This window comes from Empidonax traillii, unplaced genomic scaffold (assembly GCF_003031625.1).
Source record: "Empidonax traillii isolate 1590-97213 ecotype Southwest subspecies unplaced genomic scaffold, ASM303162v1 scaffold426:size1138770, whole genome shotgun sequence".
NCBI classification, from domain to species: domain Eukaryota; kingdom Metazoa; phylum Chordata; class Aves; order Passeriformes; family Tyrannidae; genus Empidonax; species Empidonax traillii.
Window position 1 is genome coordinate 144,344 of NW_020955619.1, and position 27,462 is coordinate 171,805.

Consider the following 27,462-nt stretch of genomic DNA (forward strand, 5'->3'; position numbering starts at 1 on the left):
GGAGGGAAGGTGAGGGGAGGGGAGTGGGTTTAGGGGTTTGGGGGAGGGAAGGGGAAGGGGAGTGGGGGAGGAAAAGGTCAACAGAAAAATAAAAAAAAAAGTAAAAATATGACAAAATGATTTTGCATGTTTAACCCTTTGGGGATTGAGTTTGGCAAGAGGCTCTGAGGGGTTGTTTCCACCACTTCGGGTCGAATTTGGGGTCGGAACGGCACGAGCTCCCCAAAGGGTTAATTAGGATCTACAAATACTACTAAGGAATAGACAGTAAAGTTTGATCTGTTAGCCTGGCTTATCAATGCTCTACAGCACCCAGCACTCACCAAGGTCCTTAACAGCTACCAGAGGGTCTCAAACAGCTGGTCACAAACAGCATAACTACACAAAGTGCTACTTGCAAACCCAGTGATGGGCAATATCCAGCTAGGAATTGTATCTTTACAAAAAACAGCGGTGTTCAGTGTCTGAATCCTGACATTTATGCCTTTATCAGTTATCTCAAGTATTAATGGAGGATTTTAATCTAGGATATAGGGTTCATGGTTTCCAAAACAGAATTAAGTGAATTTACAAGCCATTCTGAATATTTTAGGTATATGATGTTAATTCAGCAGAGTAACAGGATGACAGAAACCACAAATAGTACGGACAAATTTCAAGGTTAGCATTGTTTGGGCAAGGCTCAGTTGTCCATCCTTTATACAGCTGACTCTGTCTTTAAAAAGGAAGTCTCACTTACCTTTAGATGTTTCTGGGACTTCCTCTCCAGATAAATCACTTGAGTATTATACATTTTTCATTTATTCACAGCAATTTCACAGAACAGCCTTATTAACTTCTAAAAATGATGCCTGAAGGACGGGCTACTGCTGAAATCCACCTCAAAAATGGTGTCTGGTTTATGGAACACCAACTCCTGCTACGCAGCGCCCAGTGATGTCTGGTTAGTTATTACCCAAGTGCACAGCACAAAATACTCAAATACCCATTTGGAGGGAAGGTTTTGGATTCCTTTTCCTAACACTTCTCTTGTTTCCCATCCCACACCATCATAAAGCCAGCAAGTTGTTTTACTCTTTTCCATGGGAAACAGAACTGATCCATGCACTGGAAAGGAAGGGAAGCTTCCTCCTGCCACCCCCCTTTCACTGGGTATCAGCACTGCTGCTCCTCCACACAGAGCTTTGCAGCGGAATCCAGAAAGCAATTTTTAATCTTTAGAACCACACTCTGCACCATCATCTGAGACAGAGGTGTCTGAGAAGGAAAACAAATGACATTTCTGCTCTGCAGAGTACAGTGCAGCTAAATGCAGTTCCACTGTAAGTCCAACTCACCACCTCTGTGTTAAATGATGGATGCTACCCTAGCTTATGGAATACACATCCTAAACCCACTCCATGTGCAGTTGCAGCATAATTAGGTAATTGTCTGCAATGTTTTACTGTACATTCATTCCGACTTCAGATACTTGCCTCCGTTAACTACTCTCTGATCTGCTCCAGAGTTAGGGCTGAATTCTGAAGTGTGGGATCCAGACCTGGAGATTGGTGGGCCTGAGCCAGACTGGCCCATCCTTGGTGAGTTTTGTCTTCCACTTCCCCAGGACAGGACGTCTCTGTTCCTCTGTCCGGGCGGAATGTATTTATTTTCTCTGAAACACAGCAAACTTCCATAAGTCTTAACACACAACTGAGAGGCACCAAAAATACCCCATCCAGCGCTCTGCTGGTATTTTTTAATCTTTCTCAGATCAAGCTAAAGGAAAACATTAAATACTATCAGATGTTGACCTAACAGTCACCTCATGAATTGGCTTTTGATACTGACCACACAGTGCACTTTATGAGCCCCCAGACACTGAAGGATTCGGTTGTAATGCCTGAAATTCTCCATGACATACCCAAACCACTGCCCTTTCCTGTAATCTGGTACGAATTCACCACGGTGACAGATCAGAATGGGGAAGCCTGTTCCCTACAGAGATAATGCAGGGCCAGGCAGAGGTGTACAAGTCAGCCTGGGTGCCAAAACCAGCACAGGACTGTTTACACAAGGTTCCCAAGCTGATGAGCCCTGCTGGAAAAGCTCAGCTTCAATGAGCAAGCTGCCACAGCCCCAAAACACCGCCATAATTTAAATAAAAATACTATTCATAGTGCATCAAGTACCTAGTGTTCACACCATGTCCTTCTCTTTCATTAGCATTTCTCTGAACAGCAGTATATTTTTCTTCTTCTGTCCTTTCATCATTTTCCAAGGCAACCCGAGCTTTGTATTGGGCACTTGATTCAATTTCCTCTGCTAATTGAGTTGCTCTGGCTTCCCGTTTTAAAAACTCTTCTGAATTATCTCTTTCTAATGGCACCCTAAAAGACAATGGAAAGGAAAAGAATCTCTGAAATGCATTCAAAAGCACAAAGGAGCTACAAAAATTACACAGTGTTAGTTCTAACCGAGTCAGAGTGAAAAAAAAAAAAACACTTGTTTTTAAGCCAGCAGACTCGCTGCCTTTTTTAGTGTGACAATATTCCTGGATTGGTTTGATTTTCTGTGCAAATTCAGTGGTTTTTTACCTGCCCAGAGAGCTGAGGTCAGAGAGCAGAACTTTTCCCCATGACTTGCAAAACCCCCAGTCCCTAAAGCTGGGCAAAGGCTCCAAGTTTTAACACGGTTGAGAACATCAGGAATAAAAAGCATCAGTCTGTTGCCTGGATAGGAAGTTACTCCAAGAGCCCAAATTTGAATTTTTTTTTAGCTATTTACAAATTGCCAGCAGACACAATCCTACTGAAATTAGAGAGTAACATCCTTAGTCCTTTGGTAATTCCAGCCATAGAATTTTCAGCTCTTCCTGTTATGAATAACTGCACAAAAGATGAGTGCAACAGTTCAGAGCACAGGGGACCAGAAATCCATGACTTCTCATGTCCCAGGACCCCAAACCCACTCATTCCATGTATCCCTCTACAGCAGGCAATGGTATATTGCACAAAGCATCCCTTGGGAAAGTCATCGAGTCAAAATTCAACACTGAATGAGAACTGAAAGACATCCCAGAGATGGGATCATACCTGGCACCTCCTCCTGTCCACCTTCCTCCTTTTTTTACCTGCCCTAATTTTTGTTCAAGTGTCAGGTTTTACAAAACCCCTTTTTCCCCCTGATTTTGAGCTGCAAAAGGTGTTCCATCCAACCTTGCTTTAGAATAAACTCCATAAAAACAACTGAGGCTTGGCCCATGCTGGGCATTCTATAATCACTACTGCTCGTCTTTTGAACCATATACAAAAGAAAAACAAAGAAAGTAGGTGGAGATACCAGCCAACTATGTAATAATATATGCAAAATTACTCAAGTGTTGGTGGTGGAACTAGGAAAACAAGTGGCTTTGCCAAATTCCAAGCCAGCACTCAGTCACTGCCTCCCAAATTTTTTCCCCACACACACATTTTCGGCCAGTCAAGACATCCATTGACCTTCTCAATGGGAACTGCAAGGATATGAAATCAAAACGTCGCCCTTCGGCGTAAATAAGGTTTGCACCCTCACAAACATGGTCATGGGGCCTCACTGACCTCGTGCTGGGGGCACGCACTGAAGGAGGACACCCAATAATCCTCATTTATCTAAAGTGACTGAGAAAAAGGAAGGGATGTGTGGCAACCTAAACAGGCAAAGACTGATTTTGTGTTTTCTAAGAGGTGAGAGAAAGGGGATGGACACGATGACATTGTTCAGAACCCTGGTGATGACACAAGCAGCTGATTGATGCATTTACCGAACCCAAACTTGTACCTTGATGCAGTTTGACAAACTATACCTGCTAAATGCTTAGCTCTAGGAAGAGAAAACAATCAAACAATCAAACAAATCCTTTACAATCCTGCAGCTGCACATCTAAGCATTTATCTACACTGCTGCTCTTCACAGGGTTGGAAAATCGGGAAAAGAGCTTCCCACTTGCAAGCTGCTTGACTGGGGGGGAATAAAAAACGGAATTAATTTAAAGCCACCTTCATGTTTTTTAATCTGTTTCCATTAATATCCAGAGAGCAGAAAGATGCAAGACTAAAGTTCAAAAGTACAAAAAGTACTTAGAGCAGTGGAGGGAAGGAAAGAACAGCTTCCCCAGGATTCAAACATAAGCCGATTAGGACACTTTGATTATCACCATGTTACAGGTCTGTCTGAAGCAAACAGCAAAATCAAACTGCTGAACCACAGACCTGGAGACAAAGTGCACCACACACACACACAAAAAAAAAGTCAAAATATTCACTGCCATTCCTCGATGTTCAAAAAGAAGTTGCTGCTTTGGGGGTTAAAAGAGTGGGGAAACACTAAAGACATTTCACAATGGCTGCTGAACATCTGCAGTCCATTTGTGTTGCAGTTGCAGTGAACATTATAGCTGCAGACTATTGGGAATAAATCCACACTGCCAGAGCAGGCTTTACACTACTTCTATATCCCAGTTTTCATATGGTTATTTATATTCAAATTTTATAATATAAGGCCTGTTATTTATATTTATATTTACAGTTATTATGCTGTAACTAAAAATCTAGTTTAGAGCTGGACAAGTCTGCTAAACAAGTCATCCCCAGCACACAACCCCCTCCCTTGGTTATCAGCAACTTTTCCACATTCCAGATCAATTGTCTCAATAAAATTAGGATTTAGTCAAACTGCTCTGCTGGGTTAAACACAAACTATAGGTACAGCAGCTACATAAAGACAAACTCCCAGTTTCCCCCCCTGTTCCTGGAATAAATAAGCATTATTACATGCCTAAATTCAGCAAACGTTGCAATGGGAGTGAGCTGTGCCCATTTAAGGGAATATATAAAGATTTCTACATCAAACTATTCACAGAACGCTGGCAAGGTTTCTTAGGCACTATTCATTCATTGCTTTTTCAGTTATTTGAGTCCACAGCTTCAGAAACTATGCAGAATTAGCTTCAGAATGTAAAGTCTGTCAAACCAGGGAGAACATTAAAGACAAATCTAATAACAAAATATTTTGGAACTTACGTATAAGAAGACAAACTGCTGTCATAAGTTGATACTACACCATAATTTTCTTCATTGTAACGAAACATGTCATTGGGATCCCATCCATTAGACTAGAAGAAAATGATGCTTGTTTTTCAAAATGACACTGGAAACACATTCCCTTAAAATTAAGGGCCGATGGCAGAAGTTAAAACCTTCTGCCTTTTTTCCTGGGCCTGTGAATTCACTGTCCAGAGAACCAAGTTATAAAGCCACAATTTACTTTATGGAAATTCGCTCGTAAGATGCAGATTTTTACCTCCAAAAGCCAGTTTTGGGGTGTATTTGTATCGATTTTGAGGGGGTTTTACCCACTCTATACTAGATTAACATTGGCTAGCACGAAATACACACTTTAATGTCTTTTTGCCTTTTCCAAAAAGGTGCAAATTGACACTTCTGACTATCAGAAACATCTCCTGTTGTGGCAAGTGCTGCAACTTTTGAAATGCACTCGTGTAATTCCCTGAGACACAGCACAGGCTCAAGACTCCTGCTGATCTGCACAACCTCCCCCCTTCAGTAAAACTGCCCTTGCAGCACCCAAGCACCACGAGAAATGTTTTGAATATTTTATAAAAGCACTGACAGTACTGACTATTCTAATAAATCTGAATAAACTGACAGAACCGTTCTACCCAAATGTGCTCCACAGTAACAGGAGCAGATTCTCCTCTAATCAGCAGCATTGTTTAACACGCTGCCATCTGACTACCTTGCTAAAATAATGCACCCTTGAGTAAAAGCTGGCTATGATATATAAAGCAATGGCATTGGAGGCCATACTCTTCATCTAATGGTTCATAATCTGCTAAAATTGTATCTGTGCTTGGTCAGACTTCCATCTATTTCCCCCTGTGAAGCCCAGGGACACCGAGCTGAGCACGATCTCCCCATCCTTTCCAAAGGCAGTGACAGTCAGGCAGGGATGCTCTGATTAAACATAAATCACTTTGGTGTATTGCTGAATTTGGAGGCCTGAACAAAAGCTGCTCTTTCAGCCAGTCCCTGAGCCCAACACGTCCCTCACCACAGCAGCTGCCATTTGTCAATATTTGCCACGAGTGGCATTTGAAATCCAGCTTTTCTTATTCAAATTGGTAAAAACTACTGTGGCAGCTGCTGGCAGAGACTGAACATCCACCATCACGGGGCAGGACAGCGATTTCCCTCCAAAGTTCATTACTAGATGAAAATCAAGGAATTCTTTCAAGGCTTCTTTTCAGGGGGCATCAAAAAGCACCACTCACAACATCTGTCTCCAGCGCCTCGAGCTCCTCGGACGCCGTGTTCTCTCCTCCATCCCACGGTTCCAGATCCTTCTCCTTGTGTTCTCCATTCACCTTAGCACTGATGGCTGAATCAGTAAAAGCATCTGCAACAGAGCAGGGAGGGATGGGGGTGAAATCACTTGGATAAGTACCCTGGTTTTTATCTGAGGAACAACCAAATAGCAGCTCAATCATAGGCTCAATAATCATCATTCCCCTTCCCTTGCAGCTGCTGGTTTCCACAGGACATTAGAAAGGTGCATATTTGAAATTTAAAATAACTAGGGAAGTCGAGACCAACTTCTAACACATCAAAGAACAGAATTATTTTTTAGTTATTTCGAAATATTTTATACCAACTACATGAATATTTGAAAAGAAAAAGAGAGAAAAAAGACTGAGGATCCCTGTTCCTCTAGAAAACCCAAGGTTTCTATAATACAATTTTCCAACCAGCCCACACAACTGCAAACTAAAACACTGTGCAAATATCAAAAAAGCATGAACCCAATCTCATTCCCTGAATGGGCAAAATACAATTTTCCCTTCAAATATCTGATTTTTTTCTATTTCCACAACTCTTCAACACACCAACAGAAATATTCAGGAACTCTCTCCCTTTTGCTTCCATCAACATATGAGAATAAATAATCAGAAAGGTTCCTCTATTGTTTAAAAAATTATGAAAACATGAGGGGAAAAAAAAAAAAAGGATCACAAGCTATTTTTTTTTACTTGTTCATGTTCCATTCAAGCCAGACTTAAGAAGGAATAATACCAGAATATTGAAAGTGCTGTATAAAAATATCTAAAAGTCACTCCTCAGGGAAGCCAAGCTTTTGTATTTGTAAGCAACTACATCTCAGAGCTGCCATCCTTAAGCAGAACTTTCAAAAATCAAATTAGTCTGTTATAAGCTTACAAATAAATAAATCAACCTAATCTAAGTAAGTCTTCAATCTAGAATTTCCTATTATCCTTTACTGATAAAATAAGGAGCAAACATTTCAGACCCTTAGAAAAGCTGGAATCAAATCCCCAGGCAGTGCCAGACACGGAAAAACATGGCCTAAATTAACTTTTGGCAAGATCTAAAAATCTTCCTAAGAAAAATGGACTTTAAAGCTCTTATGAAAAGAATTCACAACATATGAAGTTGGCCACTGATGTAACAGCTTTTACACAATCACTGAGGATGTTCTAAAGAGAGGCTGCTGACACTGCTTATTATTCCTGTTTTACCCAATTTCACAGTGAAGTTCTGCATTTATTGGTATGATCTGGCATGAAAATTAACTGTGCTGAGTCTGCCTAATACCATCCAGCACTATCCCATGAAATGCTCCCTCAACCCATGCACAAAGAGCTGTGGGGGAGCAACTAAACATTGTTAATGAGCTTATAGGAAACAAAACGTGCCCCTGCCCTACCTGTGTGCTGATCCCAAATTTCAGCCACTTCAACCCTCCAGAAGAGCTGAAAAGCCAGGCTGACACCAGAAATCACCAACTGACTGCAAGATTCTCTATGTGCTCCTGCCAAGTCCCACATGCACAAACAAAGGGATTAAGTTTCTGGTGTAAATTATGGGAACAAAAGCGTTACGAAAGGCAAGATGCAGACACACAGTGACTGCCAAAAAATTACCTGTTTCTGAGGGAACTACAACGATACGGAGAGAGGAGGAGTTGGGAAGACATCAGATACAAATTCAGGTGGAGTTTTTTGTTATATGGCTGAATTCAGGCAGAGTTGAACTCCTGAGTCCCTCTCACAGAATTAATCAAACATCTCCCACCTTGCAAAGATCATTTTCATAGTAAAACCTCAGCAATGTTCTCACTATGAACAGCTCCATTTTGCTTCACAAAAGAACCCAAACCCCTCCAAATAACCTACAGATTTCTAAGTTATTCCAACTGGAAAACATCTCTCCATTTCCCTTCACCATAACAACTTTGAAAATATACTATATTATATACTATATATATGTTCAAATGTCTCCTAAAACTACATAGTAACACAGTGCTACAATCCACAGCTAAGCAGTAGCTAAAAAGCACATTTTTAAGGCTCTTTCATTTGGAAACTCTCCATGTACCTTTTATTTTAACCCAGACAAACCAGAGCTGCTCCTGCCTCGTCATTAATTCAGTGTTTCATGTCTGATCCTCTCAGATTGGACATTTTACAGCAAATGCAAGTTGGAGGCTGCTTCTGGCACTTAGGAAACTGTGAACTTTGTTTCTACCTCTCTGGGAGTAGAGGGAACTCTTCTCCACTGAGATTAGATAAATATGAGTTAGGAGGCCTAATGGAGACAATCTGTGTTTCACAGGGCTGTTTCTTTAATTTCTACTAAATTCCTTCAGGCAAACTGCAAAACAACTGTGCCATTTTGGATACAGTGAATAAAATACCAGCCTAACAAGACACATCTACTCAACCCACTAATTTTCTTATTTAAACAGCCACATAAACATCCAGCAGTGCTGTTATTGTAATGATACAGATGAACTGAGGGGAAAACAACGAGTCAAAACAAAAACTCCACTATCTACCAAATGCTCCAGGTCTGAGTAAGGTCTGTACAGTCACTGCTCGGCTTCCCAGTGGGATCCAGCATATCATGGGGCACAGGGACCTTCACTACTCTGCATTCCTCATTTTAGAATGACAGTCACAAGCGAGACTGCGCCAGTTTAACCTCCACAGCTCAAAGAAAATCCAAAGTTAGGAGAAACCCAAGCTACAAAGGCAGACCTCCAGTCAGACAGGATGGTCTCCAGAGCATCTCCAGGCAAAGTTTAAATGTAGCAGAACGGTACCTCGAGGCACAGATCACTATTTTCCTGGAACAAACAGCCAGGCAGACACACGGGAGAGCAGGATTAAAAACCCAGCAAGTCAAACGAGCCTCCACCAAAATTAATGAGCGACGGGATTGAGGATGTATGCTAAAAACTCTAAAAATAACAGTTTCCAAAACAAAAACACTGCTCTTAAGATTATTAGTAAAGTAGGAGCTCAAACATGGGCTGCTGCTCCAAGTGCTGACTGGCAGAGTAATAACAGACAAGACACTGCCCAGGCTCAGCCTCCCCTTCTCTGGTGCCTCTTATCTCTGAGTTGTTGAAGGAGCAATTCACATGACACCTTGACAGGGCCAAATTTTTAATCAATCCCTTTTCTACAAGGTAAAAGCCAAGTTAAGGATCAAACAAAAACCTGGTGAAACAAAGGGCTGGAGCTGTAACACTCAATTAGCCCCCCCTGCCTCTGTACCTGCTTAATGTGACATTTCCTAAGGAAAGGAGTTGGGTATCAAGGACCTCACTTCTTGTTTTAAAGCCTGGTAACTGGGAAAAAAAAATCCCAAGGACAAGAGAAAAATCACAGTAACACAAATTAAAAATATACATTCTGGGAAAAACTCAGCTTGGGCAAATTCTCCAAGTATGTGCCATTAAATTAGTTTAAAAAAAAGTGCCAGAATAGAGCAATTAGGAGTCAGGGTTTAATTAACTTCAGTGTCCAATGTGCTTGTTCCCACAAACATATTTTGAGCTACTGATGGTGAAGAACAAAATATGCAATTAGGGGCAAGTCTGCAGTTCAAATGCCATGGAACCCATCGGTGCCAAAGGTGCTGATGCTCACACTGAAGCTTTGATCAAGCCTAAGCAAGGCCCAAAGCAAACTGAGCTTTCACCGTCAAGGTTTCAACAGTAAACTCTCATTTGTTTTGTAACTACTTACTAGTGATTTGAAACATTAAAACCAGTTACCACCAGCTCTGCTGAGCCAACATTTCCTTCCTTTGTTCATAAGATGCCTACTGCTATTCCCCTTGCAACACTTTCCCTGGAAGGATGCCACTTGCAGTGCTAATTCAAGGAAAAGCTTAAATAGCCAATTCTCTTCTGCCTTGTTTTTCATTGCATTTGTAATATTTTTTCTCAGAGTGCAGCAACGGTGCCAAAACCCAATAAAAACATTGTAGAAATCTTTTACTTTAACAGTAGTTATGATGTTTGAATTGTCTTGTCTTTCAAGAGAAGCCAAGAAGGCAACTCCAAAGCCTCAGTGAAATTTGAATCATATGCAAAGCAGCACTATCAGCGTTCAGGGCTCCAGGAAACACTGCTGGAAGTTTCTTCTGGAAAACCAGATCAGGCAGCAGCTCTGAGATCTCAGCACTCCAGAGGTGATGCAGAAAGATGTGACGTGTTAACACACAGCCCAGCACTTCCACTTGCACCTCAGAGCGGGTTTGGAGCGGCTGATTTGCAGAGCACGGGCAGAACTCGGTGTCAGTCCCAATTTAAAGGCAGACAGAACAGGCTGGAAGGGGGTGATGGGCGTAACACAACTTCACCTGAGTTTTCCAAAGCATGTGTCATTCAGCAGCCTGTACTGCAGCAAACCTCAGCTCCACAGAGACCTCAGGTGATCCTTTCCATTCCTTCTGAAGCCTAACAAGCATCTGCACAAGCAGAAAGGTCTGTGCAGACTGACAGAGCTGCAAATACAGGTCTGGGAAGCGAGGACAGATCTGTTTTTTAAACAGTAACTGCTACAACACCCCTGTCCACACAGACCCAGGAGTTTGTCTCTCAACCCTTCCAATTTCTACAATCTGAGCAGACACCCCTCTTTCTCCAGTGGTGCATCTGAAGATGCAGTGTCATGTTTGGCACAAATCTACCGGTGCTGCTCCCCATCTCACCCACCCCAAGCCTGGTGTTCCCTCCCCTGAACTCTGATGCAGCTGCAGGACGAGTTATCAGCTCCTGCCCCAAAGCTGCACAGCTCTGATAGCACTGGGAGCTGCCTGGCAGGCTCTGCTGGATGGTTCTTCACACACCACTGTATTTTCCTCTCTTCTCCATCCATCCCATTCCCTTTCTCCCTGCTGCTTTTTCCCCATCCTTTTCCAGTCTCTGCTGCCTGACTTGTGACTCAATCCAGTGAACATCTTCAGGAGTCTCTTGCCCAAACTCCTCCAGCCCAGCAGAGAACAAATGCCACAATACCAATCCACAGTACTCCACACACTGCACTGGGAAACCAGGATGCACTAAAACTTCCAAAACACAAATTCCTGCAGAAATTTAGTTTAGTTCAAGGGCTCCCCAAAAGCCCTGCGGGCTCCTAAGGGGTAAGAAACTACAAACAGAGATCCCAGCAAACCTTATTCCAGGTGGGACTGACAACAATCCCTACTCCAGGAAAGCCTCTCAGAGAGTTTGTGAAGTGCCCCTTTCTTTGACTACATTTTTAAAGCAGAGAAAGCCTTTCCAATCACATATTTCCAAACTGTCTCCTTACTTGTCTATGAAAGCCAAAAAACACTGAGGGTTAGACAATTTAGAGGTATTTGCCCCTGTCCCACTTTGGGCAGCAGGCAGTGACCATTCCCAAGACAAGGAGCACCCTCTCCTCACCCAGGAGTTTGACTCAGTTTTCACTGTGAATCCCAGGCTCATCTGACCCACCACCATGAAGATTTGGGTTTATTTACACGAACAGAAGGACAGCAGTTCACGTGTGCACTTCCATTCTTTTGAATCCTTGCTTATTTAATTACCCAGCAAGCAGAAAGCCCCTCATTGCTCTAATTTGAAGGTGTGATCAGAGACTGAGTTCCACTTTCAAGTGTCATTTCAAGATAACACGTTTTGGAGACAAAATGGAAAGCAGATTAATTTACCCACTATGAGTTATCAAGTTTTGCAGCCTCCCAGTTTATCTTGCTCCAAGTCTCCACAGCTTTATTTCAACTCTCCTCTCCAGTACTTAAGAGATTTACACTCCAAGCTATTCCACCTAATGAAGTGAACTGAGGGACTGCTCAACCTGGAGCAGTCATTTTCTTCTAGAAAACATCCATTCCTAGAAGCAGGAGCATATTTGTCCTTCAGTCTGCTCAAAATCCATACAGATTGGATAAGGCAGAGCCCAGTTTGCATTAACATTAAAGTGAAGTTCACAGCAGACCCATTAGAAAACAGTTCTTGTGTGATTTAAATTCCAAGCCCCATCCAGAACCTGGAACCTATCTGCATTTCAATGCTACACTCGCTCTGACATTATGCATCATCTTCTGGGAAAAGCAAAATTCCTTGGAAAAAAAAAAAAAACAAACCTCTCACTCTTCAGCTTTAAATCAGGCAAGAACATCCACACAAGGTGAGGAGAGAAAGATCTCATTAAATGTCCTCTGTCCCTACACATCTCTAAGTCTCTGATAATGGGAATAAAACATGTTGCAATGACCACTGAGCTCCCAGAGAGAGTTGTTAATCAACCTGTAAATGTACACATATACAATTCCACCCCCCACACAAAGCTGTGCATTTGCTTTTATGCCTTATCCCAGCAAATCAGCAACAAAAGCATAAAAACCCTTCAAATTTGCTGCCCAAAAGAGAGAGAAATCTGCACAGGAATTGAGCTGTCTGACTTCGGAGACTCTCAGGTTCCAGAAAAATAATTAGGGGCTTGGAGGTCGCACAGTCAGAGTATGAAAACTGCCTGACTGTCTGTAAAATAATTTAATTTTGACAGTTTCAAGCCATGTCTTCAAGATTTTAAGACCTGCCTGTCACCCCACGAGGTTCTTCCGTATTTTGGAAAGCCTACAAGTCTATGAGTAGCAAAGCAGAAATTAAAAACACAAGCGGAGGATTTTTAAAGATCTTTTAGCTCTGTTTGCAGTAGTATTTTTAGAATATTTCTGTGAATCCATGTTTGGATACAGAAGTTAACTCAATATAGGCTTTGTATCTAAATCAAGCCTGAAAAAGAATTTGTGTCTTCATAGATTCTTCTATAACATGTAACAGAGTAATTTAAAAAGATATTTACCCCCAAAAAATCAACCTCCCCTAGAATCTACAAAATGGTTTGTAAAACCACCAAGCCTTTGCTTTCCAGACACCAAAGCCAAGTGGCCTAGCAAAGGTTCTGCAACCCATTTAAAACATATTTGATAAATGAGATTTCAGGAGTTTTACACTCATTAATAATATAAATGTGAACTTGAATTTTTGCATCCTGAAGCACCTACTTAAAAAAAAAACCCCTTGACTTATGATCTTATGACAACAAACAACTTGAAAAACAAATATACCTCTTCTGGCATAATTGGTATCCATATCCTTAAAATGCACCATAACAAAATCTGAAGACTTGAACAGGATACTCTCCAGAATGTCTTCACGTTTTGGCCCCAAACTGGACTCTGCAGTTTTCCGATGAGCAGCATCAACCACCAAATCACACTGGGGGACACAGGGAAAGCCTCTGAATTAATGCACCATCAGCTACTCAATCAATTCAGCCACTTGCAAAAAAAAACCCAGGCATTTACAATCTGCTTGTACAAGCAGTCGAAATGATTCATAGTAAACATTCTAATTAAACAAAATATTCACATTTTAATCAAACACTGATTAGCGGGAGCTTTGAAAATAAGAGTCAAAATGTTAAAAAAAATTACCTTAGGACTGTAGGTTTTAAAAACTCCTTCATATATACCACCATTTTTCACCTGGACTTCACATTTGGATCCCTAGGACACAAGAAAAAATGAAAATAAAGCTTTCTACGAGGCAAATGACATTTCAGTGATTTCCTTAAGCATGTATTCCTTACATAAGTGCATTGTGTAAAAAAACAGCTCAATTTTCAGTTAAATCTCCTCATCCAACACCTGCCACTTTCTAGATACACTGCTGTGCCCTGCAGCTGCAAACAGCTGGTTGTGTATGGGCTGCTCTGGAGGGATTTAAAGTTCCTCACAGGAGCAGATTTGGTTCTTACAAGACCCTTGACCAGTTAAAGCAGAAAGAAGTTCTTGATGGAAACCAAGATCTGTGCATGTGTGGGTAGAAAGAAGGATAAAAGCTTAGCCTGGACTCAAGGAGATGTGGGACTTAATTCTGGCATGTCAGGACTTCCTTTGGAATGTGGGAGAAAGGGTTCCAATCCCTGCACACAGATCCATTTTATTTACCCACAACCCCTCCAAAGACAGAAAACTGAAAATATGACCAGTGCACCTAAGAAATCTGCTGTACCTCTGCAAATTAGAACCTCTCCAACTCAAAAATACAGAATTACTGAGATCAAGTTCAATTCTGGCAGAAGGTGCTTAAAATTTAATATTCACTTCATCCCATTACAACTACTGGACTCGTTAACAATTCTGTCACTACAGGAACTCGTAAACAGAAAGACTTACAACAACTGATGTGAGTATGTGAACCATTCTCATGTTTGCATAGATGCCATCGAAAGAAATCTGAAAAATAAGAAAGAAATCGTGAAGATAGGAGCAAAACTTGCAACAATTCTAAAATTCAGGGCACCCAAAGCAATGCTGGCCTTTAATACGAGTTCCTAGAAACACTGGTTCAAAGCCTTACTCAGGCAATATACATAGAATGCATATTTAATTGTTCTGACCAACTAAAGATCTAACACTCTTGCAAACAAGATAAAAATCCCACTCAATAAATAAGGAGATGTCACTCAATACTGAAATTCTCTGGCTCATGCACAGACTCCAGGGGGGTGTCAGCAGGGCTTTGTTTTCTGCCTGGAAAAGCCCTGCTGACATCCCTCTCTGCCTCAAGAACCATCAAGAGCAAGGCACTCCGAGCACTGCAGAAGTGAAAAGGTGCTTTTCAGGCTGCTGAACCACATCTTTTCATCTCCCAGCCCTGATTGCACCCATTAACAGGAGCCAAAGTCATCAAATCGTGGACTGCCAAACTGCTACAAACCCTGTTATTAAATTAGTCCAAAGTAACTCACTGCAGCACCAGGATCTTGAAAGCCTGACTGGGAGAGCTCACCAGGTACCAGCAGGACACATTCTCTGGTGAGGATGTCTGTGCTTTGTTGCAGCCTCTGGTATCTCTCCCTGTCAACTCCGTGCTTGTGAAACAAGCAGGGACCTCACCACGTTCTGAGCTTTTCCACTGACAACACATCTTTTCAACTGTCAGCTCCTTAATCCACTCGCTGCTGTGTGCCAGCCACTTCCCTGGGCTGCAAAGACACCTCTGAGGACATTCCTGTGCTCAGCACAAGAACAGCAACACTGGGATGATGTTTAGTGTTTGCATGTGGCCTTTTTTCGCCAGACTCCCTCAAAGCTTCTTTATTTTCACTCGAGTGCCTTGATATCTTCAATAAACATTAATGTAAGTAAACTGCGGCCCTTTCAAACCTCCCTACTTCTGCTCCATTCCCCCAAATGAGCCATCTTTGAAAACCAGGCCAACAACAAATGGGCAAATATTTGATGGGTGCAGTTCAAAGATCCACATCTTTAGCTCTGATAAAATGATGTTCCACAAGTCAAGCCATACCTATACTTCAACCTTGAGAGTAACTAAAAGCATTGGGGGTAGGAGATTACTGAGTTAGCAATTTTATAGTAAAGCCAAACAAATATATTTCATATTTTTAGTTTATATATTATTACAGTTATTTTATATTTATATTTAATTTAATGCTGTCTTAAACCTGTTTAAAAGACAAGCCAATGTCAGAATCTCCAGATAGGAACTAGTTCAAAAAGCACTGCCTTAAGCTAAATGTTATTCACATCTATAACCAGAATTGCAGGAAAATGCAGAATATTTATGTAAGTGTAGTCAAAAGTTTAAGTGAACCTTCACCCTCCCAGGAGACTTAAATGAATGCAAGATGCTACGTTTTAGAAAACTGTATCTTAGTTTAAAGTATCCAAAGGGAAAAAAAACGGGAGAACATTCCAGTATCTGCTACTCTTCTGTTTCTTAAGTTGTTTCCTCCTACTAGAAGTGGTACAATGGGGAGAACCCCACACTTACCGTAGGCTGGGGTGGTCCTTTGCCACTGCTGCGGCCTCTGGAATTAAACACACACAGGGGATGTGATTAAAACAACTGCCCAAACTGCTGCATTTCTTACCACATAACAATTCCAAACCCCAGCTTAATACAGAGTTGAGAATGGGCTCAGGAAAACCAGCATTCCCACAGAGCAGAACCTGACAATTACAGGCCCATCCTCCAAATTCCTGACCTGCCAGCAAGTGCCTTTAGTAGGCAGAGGGTCACCTACAACAAATTAAAGGAGAGAATGAAGAAAATACCAAGCCTGTGCCATTGTTCCAAATTCCAAACCTTACTGGCACACAAAACCAACCCTCAGCTCAGCTGAGTCCCAAAACATCCCAGCAGCTGGAATCCCAGTTCTTCAGATCCACTGGTGTGGCTTAATTCTAAGTGCCTTCCTTGTACCAAGAAGTCCCAGTTTCAAATACTTCTCATAGTGATTTAGATTTATATAACAATTTCAGGAGTGCCCAGTGTAATGTGAGGCAAAATTAAAGTCTTCTACTGAAAAAAAAAAAATCAATTTTTAAAATAGAACCACCTTACTGATGCACAACCATTTTGTTGAAGAGACACAAAGAATCATGTCCATGTTTCAAAATAACCCAATAACACTGAAATCTAAATGCAGCTGAATGTCATGGAATCTCAGAATGGTTTGGGTTGGAAAGGACCTTAAAGATGATCTCAATCCAAGCCCCTGCCACGGGCAGGGACACCTTCCACTAGACCAGGTTGCTCAGAGCTCTTGAACGCCTTCACTGAATGTCAACTGCACTCAACTGCTGTAAAATTGGTGAAAACACCAATCTACCCCTCAAAATAACATACTCTTAAAAATAAGGCTCATGGGAGACTCAAGAAATCAAAGGAACTTCTCCCAATGAGCGTAAATAACCCTCCAACAAATTCTGCAGAAATAAAGGCCAGCAGAGAGCCATGAAAGGATTTCATGAAGAAAAAATGACAAACCACTAAACTACCACCTCACTCATTTGAGAAAACAAGTTTCTGCAACCAAATGTGGCCTCAGAGCATCCCCCACACGGGTGACATTTGCTGATGGCAGGACCTGCAGATCTGGGGGGCCCAGCAGGCATTTTCAGAATATTGCAGAATCTTAATCTCACAGAAAAAAAACCCCCAAATTCTAATGCAAATAACCTTTATTTAACTAACACCAGCCAGAACTGTCCACAGAAGCTTCACAACTTCGGGTTTGCTGTGGAGACAAGGAACTCTCAGCATTTCCTAAACCTGCCATTTGTTAAATGGCAACCTGGAGCAGCCTATTTGCATAATATCCAGGGGAATGATCCCTCTGTTTCTGAGAGTCATTTCACCAGATGAGGGACCCCCAAATAAGAGGTTCAGTCCAGTTCTGACCTGTCCTTCTATAACAACCAAAGATGGAACCACCACAGAACTTGGCCAAAGTCAACCGATTTCACCAGTTCCATCTGTTGGTCTCAAGGATTTTAGATCCTCCTCCTTCATCAGCTACAAAAATGGCCAAGAGGGAAAGATTTGGTGTCTTTGCAATAGAAACCATCCCATTTTTAGTGACAAAGTATTCTTAGAACTTAAATAACCGGGTTGCCAGACTGGTCAGAAAGTTTGGAGCGTTCCCTCCAAGCATCAACCCAACTGTTCTGGATTTTCCATCTCTTACCACATTTCCAAAATTACTGTTCCTACCCACATTTCTCTAGGAAACAAACTGCCTGTGCACATCCACGATGGCAAGAGCTGCCAACTTCTACATCAGCCAAGGGTTAAGGTACCTGCAGAAATTCTTTATGTTACCCTGATCTAAAGTATCCCTTTAAAGACCCAACCTCGTGTTTTCCAGCTTGTGTTAAACACAAACCATTGGAAAAAAAGGAAAGACATTCACCAAGATGAAAAAAATAAAGATATTCACCAATTCAATTCAACAATTCAGCCAAAACTGTGTCTTCTCCTAACACAGAGCCCATCAGCTTGAGTTTCGTATTCCAATAGGCAAAGACTCAAGTTCAAACTACCCTTTGACACATCTTTGATGCCCCAAATGAAAAAAAAAAACACTTAAAACCTTTACAAAAGCAGAAAGCAAGTGGGTTTTGCCAGAAGTTTAACATAATTTAGAACAGGACAGGAAAATTAAGAATGGGGGGAATCCACTAGGGTCAGCAGTAATTTGGCACTGCTACCTAAAACCCCATTTTCATTACAGCAAGTATGGAAAATAAAAAAATCTCTAAAAAAACGCACTTTGCATTGCAGAAATGTGGTTAAAGGGAAACCTGGGCAGTTTGGCAAACCCAACCTGGACACCCTTTGCTTTGGGGTGGCAGAGATAGAAAATCAGAAGCTACAAAGTACCCCCCAAGCAATCACACTTAGCAGCCAACTCCTCTGGTCCAGCACTGACACCTGAAGAGTCAAAAGTCTCCAGCAGGGCCCAAACGCTGCACAAGAAATATTTTTCCCCAGCAGCAACTTGCACATTTTTTTTCTATTTTTATGAGCATTTCCTACCCTATTCCTCACATCCCTCCTCCTCCCTGTGTTTACATGCCAAGTAGAGCATTTGTATAAGGAAAACAAGGTCACACGTTTCTATTTTCCCAGTTAAGTGAAAAGTAAGGCAAGGGAAACAAAGTCCTGGATGTGAAAGAAAGTCTCAGCTTGTCTCTTCAGCAACATCTTCATTTTCAGACTAAAAAATAAATGCAAGCACCCTGCAATCAATGCCTAGAGCAGAAGTGCAGCTACAAAGAGTGTTGAATTCAGGAGTGAATGGATGTTTCTGGAGCACCGGCTGATCTTACTGCAGCTTGGAAAGCAAATTTACAGGATATTCTGGAGAATTTTAGTGCAGAGAGCTGGGAAGGCTCTTCTTCTGAGGGAGAAATCAGAAGCACAAGGTTTTATTTCAGTGCAGTGTTTGGCTGTATGAAGTCAAATGAATCGAAGCTGTCAATTAAGATTATGCAAGTCCTGCAGGTTTGCTTTCTGTAGTTCTTCCCCCCACTACTGACATCAATAATGTCAATTCGTGTTTCCACAAGAAATGACAGCTTCTGTAGCATCTGGATATGGAATAACCTGCCTCCAGTCTGACCCAGTGCACACCAGTAACCTGTTGATGGGCTTAGTCATTGTAGAACCTTCTTCATCTACACTGCCATTAATCAGTTGTTAAATTAAAAGTTACTCAAAATCAGGGATATAATATCATGCTGAAGTGCATTGCCAGTGATAAGGGAAGAGACCTGCAGGTTAGCCAGGCATTTTGCTCAGCAGTTTTGCACAGTTGCACTAAAACCCACACAAAGATGTGAGAACAAACCAGAAACCCTCTGAATGGCATGTGTGATCAGCCCTCCAGAACAGTCACTCCCATGATGTGCCAGTGCCTTGGCACTCAATATTCCTAATTCCTTCAGTCTGAACAGGATTGACACCTCTCCTGCCCTTTTACTTAAGTTTATAAAAAAAGGATGTCAAGGGAAAAAAAAAAAGAAAATAAATGTCGGCAAAAAGCGTGTGTGGCTCGTTTTTGAGACTTATCCATGGGATTATTTCAGTTTTAGCTTTTTTAATGGGAAAAGCCATTTTTAAAGGGTAGCAATTTGGGGCCTTCTCAAATGACCCCCCAAGTCCGGTTAGGCAAGAAAGTTACCAAAATGAAAAATCCCTTCTGCCACAATTGTAACCAAAACCTGAGTCTTTGCCTTCAGACAAAATAACAGTGGGGAAAATTAATAACAAAAAAGGACGAAGGGCTTGGAGGAAGGCTGGGATGGATACAACTTCCAACCAGAGTGCAGCCAACCCTCCTGTGCTTGCATAAGGGCAGAACTCAACTCAGACACAAAAAGCAGATGTTAGATAACGTTGTGACCAGCACAGGGAGCAGGTTTGGGAACCAGGTCCACACTTTCCCTAATTACAGTTCCTTGTGCTCTTGGTATCTCCCCTTCAGCCCATCTGCCATATCAAACCCAGCATTTCACTTGGGGCCTCTTCATAAAAAAAGGTATTAATCCTTCTTTTCCTCTTGAACCCCTTAAAGACACCTTAATTTCTGATTTCTTCCCCTTATGTAAAGGGAAAATTAACAGTATAATGAGAACCACTGGAGTGTCTTGTTTGTTCACACCAGGTTTTCCCTTTACCAGGATGAAGCAGAGATGTCCATCACTGTGAGTCCATGGAGACCAACACCCTCCACTCGTGATCAGAGGTGCAAGGACCAAAAACTCAGCCCAATTCTAAACTCCCAGCAGAAAATTAGGCCCAGGACAGCTAATTACCCACGAGCTTTCTGCCCAAACTAAGCTTTTAAAAGCAACTTAGGCATGAAAAGTATCTTTTTTTTTTTGTATTTTAGGTAAGAAAGGGAATGCTAGGGCTGCAGGGAAATGAGCTGCTGGGAGGAAAGCTTGGCAAAAACTGGGGATGTTTGAAGTTTCTATTAAATAATACAATGCATCAAACTGATATGAAGATGCAGGCCACCTAAATTTTGATTTTTCAAACAGAAAAGCCACTCAGCTTTTCATTTACGTGGACAGATTTGCAAAATGAACCGTCTTTGAATTTGTATTCCCAAAAAGACAGAAATTCTCTTCAGGACAGCAATAGGTTAAAGTTCTCTTAAGATGTTTCATGGGGCTGTAATTTTACAGACCCCCCTTCAGATATAACTTGAAAAATGAACAAAAAAAGAGTGCGGAGACCTCTGAGAACATGTCAGTTGTTCGGGAGCCCCACTAGAACCCCCTAAGGAGTTCTGAGATGGGATTTCTCCAGCAAAACTAGAAAGGCAATACTGGCAGGAGAAACCCAGTGGCTTTAGGATTAGACTCAGGAGTGAAATTGCAAATCAAATGCCCCAATCTACGGGGGCAAGTGCTCCCCATCAGACTGAATTCCAGAAAAAAAAAATCAGCTGTGGGTTTTGTTGCCCTTCACGTTAACCTCTACAGTGCCACTGCGTGCTGGCAGGGACAGAGCACAGCAGGCATCACCTCCAGCCCAATGCCACACGTAAAACCCACCGAGTGGGTGCCCTGAGCTGCCGAGGGATTGTTGTTGTTATTTATTTTGTCCTTTTCAACCCTTCCAAAGCTCTTCCAGTTCCACGGGCCGGGAACAAAGTAAACCCCCATTTCCAGTGATGTCCAACAATGGGGCCACTGAAAATTCCCGTTTTATTGCCAGGGCCCAAAACTGAGCAAGAAGGAGGAGGAAGACGAATAAAACTCGAAATGAAACTGCTCTGAGCGACTGTGACCTTCAGAACTGTTTCGGTCCCGCTCTGATCGTTTGTTATGACCCCCAGAGCCCCGGAAAAATTCACGGCACTACCAAGTTTATTATTTGAGAGAGAGGAAGAGGAAAATCGGTGTGGGTTTGTGTACGTAATGCCATGGGAAGGAGCGGGATGGATCTTCCAGGGGCAGCGAGTGCGGGGCGGGAGGGGAGAGGAGGCGAGGAGAGGGGGGAGCTCATCCTCTGCAGGATCCTTGCCCCAAAAATCCGGGAGAAGGCGAGGCCTCGGAGCCACCATCCAGCGGGGCGGCCTCGCCTGCCTTCCCGCGAGAATCTCACTGCGCTTCCCATTTAAAAAAAAAATAAATAATATTCATAAAGAAAATTGAAAATAAGAATGATAAAAATAATAACGAAGGTAGCGCAAGAAACTACTAATAAAAATAATATAAAATAATAATATCCCCATGATGTTTAAATAAATAAATACACACACACGCCCCGGGTGAGCCGAGGGCGCCGCGCCGCCATCGCGGGGCCCCGGATCGCCGCCCCCTTTTCCCCGCCCGGGCCGCCCCCCGGCCCCGCCGCCATCGCCCGCGGCCCTTCCCGCGCCGGCCCCGGCACGTGCGGGCCCCGCGCCCCCCGCTCCCCCCGCGCCGCCTCGGCAGGCGGGTCACGTCGGCGCCCCCCGCCACGGAGCCTCCCCCGCCGTGCCCTCCCCGCGCCTGAAGGGCAACCCGGCCGCGGCCCGGCCTCGCCCCGCCACTGCGGAACCCCCTCGGCGGGGCCGCGCCCGCCGCCATCGCGGCCCCCGCCCCGGCCCCGCCATGCTGCGGGCCCCGCGCCCCCCCCCCCCCGCACCGCCCGCACCGCCGCCGCCCATGGAGAGGCCGGTGCGGGGCGCGGGGGGGGCGAGGGGGGGGGGGCGGCGGGGGCGGGCGAGCGGCGCCCGCGCCGGGGCCGCAGCGGGAGCCGGGGCCGGTCCCGCGGCACTGCGCACCCACCTGCCCATGTTCTGCCTGCCCGCGGCTGACGGGAGGCCGGGGCCGCCGCCGCCGCCGCCGCCGCCGGGGGGCTTGCGGTTGTTGCCGGCGGGCTGCGCCGCCGCCGCCGCTTGCTTGAGGGACATGGCGAGGCAGGAGGGGAGGGGTCGCGCCGGGGGTCGCGCCGGGCTGTGGGTGCGCTCGGCCGGTGCGCGCTGCGCTGGCGGGGCCGGGCGCCGCTGGCTCGGCCGGTTGCTCCCAAACAGTGCGAGCGGGGCGGAGGGAGCGGAGCGCGGCGCGGAGGGATCCGCGGGGGGGGGGGGGGGGGGGGGGGGGGGGGGGGGGGGGGGGGGGGGGGGGGGGGGGGGGGGGGGGGGGGGGGGGGGGGGGGGGGGGGGGGGGGGGGGGGGGGGGGGGGGGGGGGGGGGGGGGGGGGCGGGCGGCGGCTGAGCCGCGCCGCGGTCTGAGGGGAGCAGCGGGGCCGGGGGGGCGCGGCGGCCGCACCCGCGGTCTCGGGGCTGCCCCGCGGAGCCGGCAGGGCGGAGGCGGGGGGTGCGGGGCGGGCTCGGGGCGGGCGGGCGGCGCGGACTCTTTACGGGAAGTCGGAGGGCGCGGCGGCGGTGCTGCGGCGGGTGAAGGGGCGGGGAGGGAGGGGGGACACGTGAGGCGGCGGCGCGGGACGGCGGCAGCGCCCGCCCGGCCCGGCCTGCCCGGGGTGCCCCGGCGGTGTTGGGAGGGTCCCCCCAGTCCGCTCTGCCCCCAGCGCCTGCCCGCGGCACCCGGAGGGTTCCACCGCCCCTCCCGGCGCGGCCCCCGTGGGCGCGATCCCCGCGTTGCGGCCCCGCAGGCCGTGGCCTGGCGCGGCCCGGCCGCGCTCGCCCCTCCCCGGGCCCCAGCGAGCGGCGGTGGGAGGGCGGCGGGCTCGGCCCGCAGCGCATCGTTCAAAAGAAACCAGGCGGCGAGAGACAACGAAATGGAGGAAAAATGGCCGAGCCCCCGCGGGCTGTGAAATGCCGGGGGAGAAGCCAGGCTCCGCAGAGCGGGCGATGCCCTGAGCCGCAGAGATCCCGAGCCGCCACCACCAAACATATCCCACCGCCGCCAAACACAGCCCTGCTCCGGGGGGACGGCAAGATGGGGCCGGAGGGATGGCTGCTTCCCGTGCAGTGCCCCTCCATCTTACAGGTTCTGGAGCAGAGGGGGCTTCCTCGAACGTGAAAGACATTAAAATTTGCGCTGCACTGACAGATTAAATATTTGAGATGCTCCGTGTTACCTGTCCACCATCACTAGGCTCCCTCCAGGAATCCACAGTGCAGCAGCTGTGTGTGGAACCTGAGAGTGGTAATTTCACCAGCTCATCCCAATACACAAAAATAAAGCCTGGCCTGTCCTATTAAAAACCAAATTATGCACGTACAGGATTAGTAAGAGCAGATGCAACTTGAAAACCAAGAGCTAAATTGATTTATAGCCATGGTTACTCGAAATGCTCCGAGTTTAATCTATTCATAGAAATGCTCTAGAAATCCCACAGGATTCCAATGGAATAAAAAGGAGCAGTGCTCTTAGGCAGGCATTATTTATACACCTTGCTCCTAAAGCAACAGCTTTCCTGTGCACTTGGAAGAGTTGTGGGTGGCACACAATGGGGAAAAGATAACAAATACTGAACAGCTTTCTTAAATTAGCATTTTCCCTACAATTTTGACTGTTGAACCGATTGTTTTGTTTTACCTCACAGGCCCAAGGAACCTTGTGGTTAACACATTATGAGCTGAATGACAGATACTACCCGAAAGGGGCTCAGCATGAAAAATTTTCCCACTGAAAATACTCTTCAACAGAGACAGTGATTTAAGGAAACTACATTTTTCAGTCATTTTAGTGAACTCGCAGGACTCTTTGCTACTTCACAGCCACAAAACCAAGAGAGAAGGACACTGAGGATTTCTGCAGCCCAAGAGTTTAGGAGACACCGACACCTGCCAGAACCAAAGGTAGCTTGTGCTAGCGCTGACTGGCAGAAATTTGGGGACCATTCACTGCAAAAACAGAAGTCTGGTTCACTGCATATGATGGGATAAGTGACTTTACCTAAGAGCAGCTAAAAAAAGACATATATATATATATATATATATAAAACACTAGCATAAAGAACACCCAATAGAAGACAATACATAACAATGTAAGACTAGTATATCACCATAATAATATATAACAATACAAGAAAGATATAAAGCTGTTAGGGAGTGCTCAAAGGGGCTACAAAGATGCTGAAAGATCTGGAGGGACTCTGAACAGGCTCCCCAGGGCAGGGGTCACGGCCCCAAGGCTGCCAGAGCTCTGGGAGTGTTTGGACAACGCTCCCAGGGACAGGGTGGGATTGTTGGAGTGTCCTGGGCAGGGCCAGGAGTTGGACTGGATGATCCCTTCCAGTTCAGGATATTCCGTGATTCTATCAACCAACTTCCTTAGGGTGCTGTTCATAAATTCTTCCACAGCTTCTATGGACCTCAGGCAAGGAGCACTCCCTGATTCCTGCCCCACTGGGGGAAATGCAGCAGGAATGGAACTTGAAGAGCCAAGATTACTTGCCCTCAGTGCCTTTCATCAGCTTTCATTTAAAAAGCAAGTTACCAACAGAAAGCAGGAGGAAGTGTGATAAGAGATGGGTTGTAACACATCCAGGTCACTTCACGTTGAGTTGTGTTTTTTTTTTTCTTTAGGGGACATTACTTCAATGCCTTTTCAGCCAAGAATGTTTACAGCTCCCAGCAATTTAGTGACTATTTATGAGGCTAAAGGTTTAAAGGTTAAGAACCATTAAAGCACCTGCAGTGGTTTGAAGAGGCAGCCACGCTGTGGGGTCCTGCTGGCAAAGAAGCAGCCCTTGATATTCAAAAAAAAAGGCAGAAATAAGTTTCCACAGGCAGGGATGGTTTCTAAGACATGATATGAACACCCTAAAGTACATTTTAGGGGGCCATTACGTGCTGGGAAAGCAGGGTATGAAGGGACTGGTGTTCACTGTGCAGTAATGACTCAAGTGCAGTTGCAGTTTGACTTGTTTTCTCCTTCAATGTCTTCTTTGTTTTGTTAAGCTCTGTTTGGCTTTCACTGTGCCCTCCCTTTGCTGTTTGTCGAGCATCTTCATTAAAAAATCCACCTCAAAAGTAAATATAGAAGTGAACATTTCAAATAATAGCTCCAGCAGGAGGGACCACCAGAGAACCTGCAGGTTGGTTTCCAGTGGCAGTGGGATTCTCCAGTGACTACCAGCATGGACAGAGCTCTTCACCTTCCTGTGGTGAGCACATGTACACTGAATCACCCAAATTTCCAGTGTCATGGGATTTTACTGCTGTTAGGGCACACAATTCCCTTTATTTCTCCCTTCATACCATTCCTAATATTCTGTATTTATCAATTTCTCACCTTTTTTTTCCCTCTTCTCCACCATTACAGCTGATATTTTGGTTGTCAGTGATGTAACAAAGAGCAGCCAACAGTGCACATGATGGTCTGGCTGTAGAAACATTCAGGGTTCAATCACCTGCTCTATGGTCAAAAAAAGAAAAGCAACAATTCCTAATGGAGAACCATGTCCTGTTTTGCCTTTCCTGTCCACAATCCAGGTTTTTCCAAGCCTCCAGTTTCCATTCAGATCTGTGACTACATGTGCAGGCTGGATTTGCATGGGGAGATGAATGAGCCCGATAAAATCATTACTGAGCAGGAAGTGCTACGTGATGTAACATTTCCTTGATCTAACCTGCTCTTGGGTCTTGAGCTCCTTTCCTTGAGCTACCCAGGGTGATCCTCAACAGCATCAGCAAGACAAAACACGCCTGGATACGAAGGGACAGCAGCACAGGAATTTATTTGGAGCAAAATCAGCTGCTGGAGGAGCTCAGAGAACTGAGGGTTTTTACACACGTGTTTTCCCTTCCCTGCACACTCTTGTTCTTTAGTCCCATCATCCCCGACCCTCCTCTTGGAGAATTAAGCTTTGTGAACAGTGCTGTGAGCACGGGGATCTCCAAACACTTGGAGGGATATTAGGAGAACAAATCAGGTGCTCTGACACACGAAGCACTTCCCAGAGAGATGGGATGTAGCTCGTCAGCAAAGCTGCCCTGAGTTTTAACTGATGACACACCAGTGGTCAAACCAGAATTGGTGCAGGCAAGACCATGAGCAAAACCAAAGCACAGGCCCCAAACCAACCAGGTGGGACAGCTGCTGCCACCTCTGCCTCTCCTCCCCACCCCAGCCTCTGTGTAGGGTCTTCTGATTGCCTGCAGCCCCCCCAGTTCACAGCTCAGCCCCAGACAGAGCTCAGCTCCCATCAGGTACAGTTTTTGATCCACAGTTGTGGTTTTACTGCTATTTCCTCCCAGTTCTCAGCCCTGCAGCATCCCCCTCCAGGTGAGTGCAGCCAGGGCATGGATGTCCCTGCTGAGCTATGTGTGCCAGCTGCTTCTGCTGCAACCAACAGCAGATAAAGGAAAATGCTGATGTCCATCCCTGATGTCCATCCCTCATGTCCATCCCTCATGTCCATCCCTCATGTCCATGGAGCTCAAGAGAGAAGTGCAAAAGTGCCAGAGCTTGTTTCACCTTTAATCAACTCTTTAGTGACCTTTGCTCTCAGTTTCCTCAGGACACTGGACAAGGGCAATTCCTTCCTGGGGCAGCAAAGCTCCAGGATCCGTGTGACAAAGCCACGGGTTCAGAGGGGTTGTTTGGGGACAGAGCTGCAAACTGGGAGACACCAACCGTGCCCAGCAAACCGCCAGGAAATCGTCACTCGAGCCCTTTACTCTTTTAGATTTCACATTTTTCGAAAAGGGAGGGGGGAACCCAGCCTGGCTCCTGCTAAGCAGCAGCAGCAGCAGCACACAAAGCAATCGTTATGCCAAGATTTAGCTCTCAAATCCCTCAAGATCTGGTGCTCACAGAGCATAAACAACCTTTGCTT

At 45.0% G+C, this 27,462-nt stretch overlaps 1 protein-coding gene across 1 annotated transcript in view; it reads right to left on the bottom strand.

Moving 5' to 3' along the window:
* The window catches only part of ATXN2 (ataxin 2), a 51,217-nt gene extending 28,482 nt beyond the window's left edge, over positions 1 to 22,735 (bottom strand). Inside the window, exons 1-9 of the mRNA XM_027894345.1 lie at positions 22,500 to 22,735; positions 16,201 to 16,237; positions 14,580 to 14,639; positions 13,836 to 13,907; positions 13,467 to 13,617; positions 6,311 to 6,435; positions 5,040 to 5,131; positions 2,172 to 2,369; positions 1,476 to 1,654 (exon numbers count right to left, since the gene is read on the bottom strand). Coding sequence (XP_027750146.1) covers positions 1,476 to 1,654; positions 2,172 to 2,369; positions 5,040 to 5,131; positions 6,311 to 6,435; positions 13,467 to 13,617; positions 13,836 to 13,907; positions 14,580 to 14,639; positions 16,201 to 16,237; positions 22,500 to 22,624 — 1,039 coding nt within the window. The 5' untranslated portion in view covers positions 22,625 to 22,735. The remainder of the gene's footprint in view (positions 1 to 1,475; positions 1,655 to 2,171; positions 2,370 to 5,039; positions 5,132 to 6,310; positions 6,436 to 13,466; positions 13,618 to 13,835; positions 13,908 to 14,579; positions 14,640 to 16,200; positions 16,238 to 22,499) is intronic.
* Between the last annotated feature and the right edge of the window lie 4,727 nt (positions 22,736 to 27,462).